Below are 10,024 nucleotides of genomic sequence, written 5' to 3' on the forward strand. Positions count from 1 at the left end.
AGCTTGCACGTGTACTTGTAAATGGGAAATTGATCAATTATAAACATAGTGGATCATTGATTCAAGATGCTCCAATCACATGATCGATAACGATAAAAAAAATTATCAACATGAGCGAATATAAATGTGGTCAAGTAGTGATATTTGCAAATAATTTTAAAATGTCAATAATTCACATTGACAAGACGGTGTCATGACTTTGTGCCTCATCACAACTCTCATAAGTGAAACTTTAAAATGTCTAGATTGTCATAGGTATGAAAAAAATTTATTATTTGTGTCGCAACTAACATATTCTAGAAATTGTTTGTTGTTTGGGCCAAATAACATAAAAGTATATCGAAATTTGAAAGTAACAAATGCACCAATTATGAAAGGAAGAAGATTAGAATCAATCTATGTCATGTTTATCACAAATAATATATTAATTGTATAAGAGTATCTCTTTTTAAATGAAATCAATTAATAACACACAATATGGTTTATAAAATTAATTTGTTGTTTAAAATATCCTCTATTTTTATATCAATTATCAATGAAAAAAATTAAATTCATTAAAGTAATTAAATTGAATTGGCAAAAAAATATTTAAAAAATTCTAGAGTAAAGTAAAGTAACTTTCAACAATGCTCAAAGAGGAAGACGATAATTAAAAAAGTTTTGTGTTTTTCTTTCTTGTTCTTTAGCATTAGCATCCATTTCTTTATGATAAATCACTATGTTTATAAATAGATACAAAGAATATTTAACTAATATATAAATGTCAAGTGACAACTTCGCCATGATTTTGGGTATCATAAAAGAAAATTTTTGTACGAATATTCATACTTTAATGAAATAAAAATAGATTTAAATTCACATTTACTCAATTGAAATATAATAGTCAATTGTTAAATGAATTGACATCCTTGAATATTTCATTTACATCCTTTTAGAGTTGTTTCTTAAGAATCACATCAAAATATCCAATAAAAATGTAAAAAGACCCCAAATGGAGAAATCAATTGGCCTACCTCACAAGTAATATATATTTATTATAGTACATGATTTCTAGTAAATATTTTTTGACCAGGTGCAAGGATAGCCTTTGGATCAAACTGTCTCTTTCTATCGACAAATCTTTCCCATTGATCCCCAAAGTGCCTCTTCCATTCAACTGTGGACTCATAATGAGGAAAATACAACTTAAAATCAAATCCATTCTTGATACAAGTTTGTATAACTTCTTGATTCTGTGCCACCATCTGCTTTATTTCTGACTCTTTTGGATGTGTGTAAGTGAACCTTAGCAAAGCCACTAAGTAAAAGATTTCATCTTGGGGTAACACCACTGACGATCGATTATCCCACCTAATTTCAAGAAAAAAAGAAAAATATATTATTGAAACAATAAAATACCTAATGAAACATTAATTTTTAGTGGCCAAAACTTCAAAGGAGAAAATACTAATCTACGTACGTTTCTATTAGTATTATAGAGAAATATTATCTATGGAACCAAAGTAACCGAAAAAAAAAAGTGGGAAACCATATTCTATGCCTGCCACCACAACACTTGACTAATGGGATGTTTGGATTTACTTTTTCTAAAACTAGCTTATAAGCTAAAGACTAGACGTCATAAATCGATCATGGCCAATATAATAGATTTAATAAACACATAAGTAATCAAATTTTGGGGTCAATTAAAAGTTGACTTTTTTGTAACAATCATTTCAATGATATTATATAGCAAACACAGGAACATAAAATGTAGATAAGAATATACTTACTTGCTACGCAGGAGAGGATAAGTCAATATAGGGCCATTAACACCATTTTTTAAAATGTTTTGGAGCACAATCCGATTGAATGCATCAATATCTTTCTTGGAAATGAACATGTTAAGCCATGGATGAGGTGTAGCCCATATACCACTACCTCTAGCCGCTTCCTCTACGTGATCAACTCGTAATAAAAAATCTATGTAAGTTAAGTTGGTCTCAAACCTAAAGTGCTCCAAATATTTCAATTTGCCTAGCAATTTCTCAACCATCTAACATTAAAATTAAAAAAAAAAATCGTTAATATCACATAGCAATGGTAAAAATTAAGAGGGAGGGATAAAAATGAAAAAGTTTTGAAATTTGACAGATTTACCATATTTAGAGTGGAGGGATCGTCGTGGTTGTTATAATGCAAGACCAATTCAAGATAATAAAGAACCGGACCAGTCTTTTTGGGTAAAAGGGTCGGGTCAAATGACTGATTGGAATTCAATGGCACCGAGGGCCACCCAGTTACCGGGTCGTCACTATTCACGAATACAAACCCTTCCACATAATTGAACGTTTCCTGACTCGTTATTAGTAACTCAGCATCATGAGTGAAATCTTCAAATTCACTATATACCACTCTTATCCACCTCACCTAATTAATACACAAAAATAAATTATTGAAAACCGAATGAGAATTTTAAATTTAATTTTACAAAAATGATACTGACCATATCTGGGGCGGGTTGAAGTAAAACCCGAGCTCTAGTGATGATACCAAACTGACCAAGTCCACCAAGAACAGAAAAGAACAATTCGGAATTTTGAGAGTTTGAGCAGACAATTTTTTCTCCGTTGCCAGTAACAACTTCCAATTCCGTTACAGATGACGTTTGGGGTCCAAAACGGAAAGCTTGACCACTAACACCGGCATTAGATAGAGTACCACCGACGGTTAAATCAAGATAATCCGTCCACGATTTAGGAGCCAAGCCGTATTCTGAAACGCAGTGTTTCAATACATCACCCCATAATGCTCCGCCACCTACATCAACGTACATGTAGTTGACGTTGACGTTGATTTTTTTATTATCACCCATTGATTTCATGTCGATTACGAGTCCAAGATGGGCCATAGCTTGGCCGTTAACTGAATGACCGTTACCCCTCGCTGCTACCGTTAATGTTGGTGACTGTAATGCATGCCTTATCACCTGCCCAACATCATCGGCTCCGGCTGGACTTATAACGGCTAACGGCTTCTCTGAATATAAGCCACCGAAATCTCTACTGCCTAAGCTTATTGCCCTAACTCCATAATCAATGCTCCCTTTAATGTCCAAGTCTTTCAAAATGCCATCCACACTTTTTTTAGTCTCATTCTCCGCTACTAATAATATCTTCCTTGCTGAATTCGGGCTCTGAAAATAAAAATTGTTTTTTTTCTTTTTATATAATTAGGATGATCAAAACAAGTTGAAATTGAGTTACAAACAAGTCAAAATCCAACCCATCAAATTATTACCAACTTAAAATTGGTTTATTTGTCATTTTATAAATTTATAATACCTAAAAAGGCTCTTTTCTAAAAAAAATAATATGTTGACTGATCAATATGGGGATAAAATTCAAATTCTGTTTTCAAACACAAAAATACTGCATAAAATTATACTATACTCTTATATTTGAAGTGTAATATTTTATAAATTATATCAAGTTTTATATTTTCAAAGACATGTTAAACTTTTATTATATAATTTTGAATATATATATATGACGGATATTATTTTATCATCGTATCATAATATTTAAATTAATTGCGATCGTAATAAGATTTAAAGAGTTCAATATAAATTTAAATTATTGCAAATTAAGTTTTACGTCGTTGACCGCCTTAAACTTTATTAGTTTAAATGATGTCAATGGGAAAATAAGTATTATTTTATCATATCAAAACGTCTAACGCAATAACAACTTATTTTCTAGATGGAGTTATATATTAAGTCAATCATATTTGAATAAAAGATAGCAAAATCAAAAATTTGCCACAGATGGAAAGAATTAAATAGGGTACATATGGAAAAAATTAATTGAGGGGATCATATCTTTGAAACAATATTATGTTTTGTGAAGACAAAAAGGATTAAATTGACAAGCTATATATATTATTTTTTGCATAGAAAATAAAGAAGATATATATAAGTAATACGTACATGAAAAGAATGTTTAACAACTTCAGCTGAAACCAATGAGGAAGAAGCTAGAAGAGCTATGGTGCAAACAAGCAAGAAAATTTGATGTCCCATTGTAAGCAAAGGCTACAACTTGAAGAATGTGATGAAATAAAAAGTGAGAAATCATCCCTTTATATAAGCTAGCATTTGGTTATATATAGATATAAATTTATTATTAAATATTTGTTTGACCATCAAAAGATTTGGATTAGTTTATTTGGAAAATAAATCTTCGGATGTTTAATGCTTTACCATAAATAAAAGATTTTATATTAGACTTTAAAACTTGATCTTTAATATTTTCAAGTCTTTAAAACTAGTTCCAAGTACATGCGCGGGGTCAAAACTAGCTCCATGTACAAGTGGGGGTTAAAATGTTAATTTTTTCCAAGCTAAAATACATGCTCAAACACAATTTTAAAATCACCAATTTTTAATTTCAACTTGTGTGCCTGCATACTTAAGCCACGGGCCGGGCGGTAATATTTTTCTAATTAAAAATATAATATGTACATTTTTTTAGTGTGAAATTGTTTAGCTAACTTTACTTCATCTTTTCCTCTCTATATAGTCGATTTATTTATTTATTTGCCAAACCTTTTTATGATTGTGTGTGAAGGACTTTGTTTAATTAGCTAGCAATGACACAGGAACTTGGATCCGGCTCCCCTCCATTACCCCCTCCCTCCATTTCGTTAAGTGCACGTCTAGATGAGAGACATGTGTCTTATTTAAAATTTAAAGGTCAAGATTATATTATATTAACAAATATCATAACCGTAGTTAAGTCAACTAATTTTAGAAAACTACTCTCTAAATTTAGTAAGAATTACAATATATTCCATACAAATTTGATATTTATTAATATTATTAATTTCATCTTAAAGTGTCTCCACAGCAATGGACAAGGCCAATTATTTATGGTTGACAATTAGGAACTAAATATATTTAATGTTGTAAATTACTATTTGATTTATTAATTAGAAGAAAAAAAAACTTAATCTATACATAAAGTGGTTAATCGGCCGACGTCGCATCTTTGATTAGCTCACACAATGATTTCTTATTACCATTATTTTGTTGATATTTGTATAGAAAATAGTGCAAAATGTTAAAATAAAAGATGATCATTGATCACAATCAGTAATTTAGGTCTAAGTCTAATGTTGGGAAAACAAATGGGTGAAATTAAATAAATTCTTTATGAGGAAGAATTAGAGAACTAAAAGCAAACTACTTTGACATTGTGTGTTGCAGCTAATAGTAACGTCTAACTCTCAAGTTATAAACATCATTTTCGTATAAACAAGATGTGTGATATTTAATTTCAAGTAACATTATATTATATTATCACACTTATCATACTTATATTCGATAAGTGAGAAAATTCATAATGGAAAGTTGAATTAAAAAAAAATAATCATATATTGAACGACTATATTGCCCCTTTTCTTAAACATTAATTCTACAATAATTTTTTACACACAAAAAAAAAATTACCTTCTAATAAACAATAAATATCTATACAAATAAATAATTATCTTCCTTAAAATTAAAAGCTTTGTGTGATTATTATCACTCATTATAGCCAAAAATAGTTTCTTATTCCCTCTAGACTCTAGTTCATATTAAGTGAATATTGTTAGGACATGACACATCATTTGAAGAAACTATTTTATGAGATAAACTAAAGGCTATTTTTCACTATTCTCTTTTGATTATTTTTTTAAAAAAAATTTAAGTTGTTACGAACCTTATTAAATGAAGAAAAATATAAAATAAAAAAAGTCTCAACAATTCTCTTAAAATTTGAATAATTCACTCATTTTAAATTATGAAAAAGTCTCAACAATTTACTTGATATAGACAGTAGAGTAAAAGGAAGTATTAATTATGTGTGTTTTCCTCTTCTCTTATTTAAAGTAATTAAGTGTTCGTTTGGATTTTATTTTTAGGTATTTTTTTATTTTTAAGTAGTTTTTTTAGTTTTGAAGGTGTTTGTCTAATTTTAAAGTCTTTCTACATCTTCTTGCATTTACCTTTCTAATTTCATATGAGAAGAAGGAGAAATCAGAGATTACAATTTACATGCCTTGGTGAATTGCACCAAACTAACGCATAGTCGGTTTGTTCTTCTTTGCACTTATTTAATTTCTATATCCTTGATTTATGTGTTGATTGACATTTTTTTGTTCTACAACAACATATAATAGCATTAAAATATAGTTATTGAAAGAGTATATATTATATTTAGGACCAGATTATTCTCTCCATATATTTTTTACTTTCTTTTATATTAGTTCTCTCGCACTTAGTTCAACTAATTAAATCATATTAAAATAGTATACCTCTTTTAATATATGTCTCTTCTTTTTTTTATTTGCCAAATTCTTCTTCTTCTTTTTTCCAACTCCAACCACCCAGATACTAGCTCCCTAAGTGATAAGGGGAGGGGAGATTGACATACATAGACCCCTACCCTGTATATTACTCAGCAATGAATACATTCGAGGGGCCGGGGACATTGACCTAGACCCCGAGGTAACAAACAACTTATTGACACAAGATATGCAAGCACATTGGGAGAGGAGGAGCTATCCTGAAGCTGGAAATCCTCCAGTAGCACCTCTAATTTGCTTTAAAAATTTTCGCATAATGCCCAATTATTTTAATCCAAATATTTTCTGATTAGTTCGTTAAAAATATTTTATTTTTTTATATATATGAAAATATCGAACCATTTCTCATTTTACATTTAAAAAGAAGTGTGTATGGGACCATATATATATAAACTAACATATACCAAGTCAAATTATGCCGCATAAATTGACGCAATACACGTTTCCCTATTGGAAGAGGGTAGTACGGAGTTATTTAAGAAAGTACTAGATTAGCCGGTGGGTGTTGATTCTTCAGACTAAGATTTGATCAATTATGAGATAAATTAATTATGAAGACACTAAAAAAGGGCAACACGAATAAAGAACAAAGAAAAATGCAAAAATAAAAAAAGAAGAAAGAGAGAATATTTTAGAACATACCCTAAGTCAACTAGAAGAAATTAAAACTTAAGACAATGTGGTTGCAATAGCCCTAATTCAGTGCACGTTGAAGGTGGACTTTTATTTTTAAATTTAATCTTAGAGGATTGTCCATATTTGCTTCAATTAAGGTTATGACTTTCAAATTTTTTTTAAATACTATTTAATTGATAATGTCAAACACCATAAAAAATTAAAAACTCCTGAGTCATGTTGCTCTGGTTGCTTGCCGGCTTTGTGGAAATAAAGAAACAAGAAATAATATTTTCCAAATCTTTTTTGTTAGAAAAATACACATAAATTGATCTATATATTGACCTTTTAATCCTTTTATTTGACAAAAGAAGATTGACTTTCGAGTACATGTGTTGTGCATATATACCTTCTTCTTTTTTGTATAGGTTAGGACAAGAATGAGGTACCGTTCTCTTTTAAAGTCAAAACACATGACTCACCCTTTAACAAAATAATTTCCTATGTAGAAGGCCTCTAAATTGTGGTGGGATGTGGTTGACACTCAACTAGTACTAGTTGTTGAGAGAATCATGTTATGATTGTCACATGATTAATAAAAAATTTAGCATAATAATAAATATTATTTGAATTTCTAATTTATATAATCTGAAAAATTGAATAATGAATATAACGTGAAAACGTCTCAAAACTAATTTACTGATCAATTATATATGATCCTCTAAAGACTATAATCTAAATTCATAGTCTATGAGGCATTCTTCGAGAATAATAAAAATACCAAGAAAATGACGTAACCTGAAAAATAGTAACTACCATCGAGAAGAATCAATAAAACTCACCAACCAGATCGACTCTAACCACGAACCTTGTCCTTAGTGACCTCAACACTTGCTACACAATGTAGCATACCTAAAAGGGATAAGTAAGGTTGTTAAGTGGGCCGGGCCAGGTCAGATCAGTCCGCTAAAAAAAATTTAATTGGTCTCTGGTATCGGGTTAGGCTGAGTCATGTTAAGAAGTCCTACATCGGTAGAGAGATGGGGATTTGGTCTCCTTATATATGGACTTTGACAAACCTTCCCTCATGAGCTAGCTTTTGATGTTGAATTAGGCTCAGGTGTCATATCTTTACATGGTACCTGAGCCAGGCCCATCCCAATTTGTTATTCACCGATGATGGACCCCTATTTAGAAGTGTTCACGCTCCAGTTGAGGTCTGGGCGTGCGGGGGAGTGTTAAGAAGTCCCACATCGGTAAAGGGATGGGAATTCGGTCTCCTTATATGGACTTGGACAAACCTCCCCTCATGAGCTATTTTTGAAAAATGGCACATCGTGACACCCCCTTATACTAATTGGCAACATAGCCCCCTTTTATTTTTTTTAACAAAAAAAGGTTTATAAAAATTAAATTTTGCAATTAGTAGTCCACGTATTGAGAAGTTTTTTTTTAATTAAATTAAGTAATTTTTAGGTTGATGACAATATGGTGTCCTTTTTTATTGGGAAGTGGTTTTTTCTCCCCTTTTTTCTCTTCTTTCCCATACACACGATTTCTTTTGAATGCTTTTTTTATTGATTATGTAATTTATTCAATTTTTCTTCTACATTACTTTAAACAAAAGATGACTTACTTTTTGTTTATTAGCTTTACATATTGAGTTCTATAAAAATATTCATGTCTTGTTTTTTCTCTTTCCCTTTTAAATTCTTGATTCTAATTTTGTTGATTCTCCATTCATAACTCTAAATTTTAGCCACGCAAGTTCTTTTTGTTATCTGAATCAATTGTGCAATCCTGATTTACACACTGAAAAAAAAAGAACCTGAAATGTATACAAATTATGAGTGAATGAATACACGAATATGTATACATGAATGCAATGTATTCATGATAAAAAAAAAATCCTCCAATGTAGTGTATACATATTATAAGTGAATGAATACATAAAGTGTCCGATTTTTGAATATATACACACTACAGGAGATAACATAGATAAAAATGTATACTAATACTAAGTGATTGAATACACCATTCTTCTATCGGAAAAGGGTCAAAACTACCCTTAAACAATCCGAAATAGCTTAAATATATCCTTAAACTCGGCTCAAAAATACCCTTTCCGTCAAACTATTGGGTCACACCTACCCTTCTAGTTAACGGAAGTATCCATGTGTGTGTTAAATGCCACATGGATGCCACATGTGCACGCCAAACAGACCTCACCTCCACATAGACAACTACAGAAAATGGTCAAAACTATTCGAAATAGCTTAAATATACCCTTAAACGATATTTCAGCTCAAAAATGTCCTTCCCGTCTAACTATTAGACCACACTTGCCCTTCTGTTTAATGGAAGCATCCATGTGTGTGCTAAAATGCCACATGGACTCCACATGTGCACGCCAAACACACCTCACGATCACCTCCACATAGATGACTTAAATCCTTAATTTCACTCTGTTTCCCATATTTCATCCTGAAAAGTATATATTTAACCAAAAAAAAACATTTGCGAAAACTTGTTTACGTAATCGAATGAAGTTGAGAAATTGCAATTTGATGACCATTTCAAATACTGTAAAAGAAACGATCTAAGGTATAATATAAACACACTTATTTTAATTAATCAATTAACACTAATTTATTATTTTAATTTCGCCTAATAAATTAATTTTTTAAAACAAATCTTAGGGAAGCTTTCTTGTTGATTCAACTCACAACCATGACACAAAATAGCAGCTGCCGTAAGAGACCTAATATACTTATCACCGGAACTCCATGCACAAGGAAGACGACTACGGCGGCTTCCCTGGCGATGGTGATCGAGCTCCGCCACATCAACGTCGACGATTTCACTAATGAGGAAAACTTGACGAACGGCTGGGATGACACCTTCGATTGCTACTACATCAACGAAGACCTAGTAAGTCTTTTATAGATTTCTTAATTAAATTATTTTTTTTACCAATTACCCTATTTTTGTTCAAATTTTAAGCTTTTGTGGTCCCTAATCC

General features: G+C 30.9%; 1 protein-coding gene across 1 annotated transcript; it reads right to left on the reverse strand.

Annotated features, from left to right (window-relative positions):
* Positions 1 to 915: 915 nt before the first annotated feature.
* On the reverse strand, positions 916 to 4,060 carry LOC125842548 (cytokinin dehydrogenase 7-like). Its single transcript, XM_049521855.1, has 5 exons — positions 3,968 to 4,060; positions 2,486 to 3,175; positions 2,140 to 2,409; positions 1,773 to 2,035; positions 916 to 1,350 (listed from the first exon to the last, which is right to left on the reverse strand). Exons 1-5 carry the CDS (start codon positions 4,058 to 4,060, stop codon positions 1,035 to 1,037), a joined length of 1,632 nt encoding a protein of 543 aa, XP_049377812.1. The 3' UTR covers positions 916 to 1,034.
* Positions 4,061 to 10,024: the final 5,964 nt, after the last annotated feature.

Source organism: Solanum stenotomum, chromosome 10, assembly GCF_019186545.1.
Source record: "Solanum stenotomum isolate F172 chromosome 10, ASM1918654v1, whole genome shotgun sequence".
Lineage (NCBI taxonomy): Eukaryota > Viridiplantae > Streptophyta > Magnoliopsida > Solanales > Solanaceae > Solanum > Solanum stenotomum.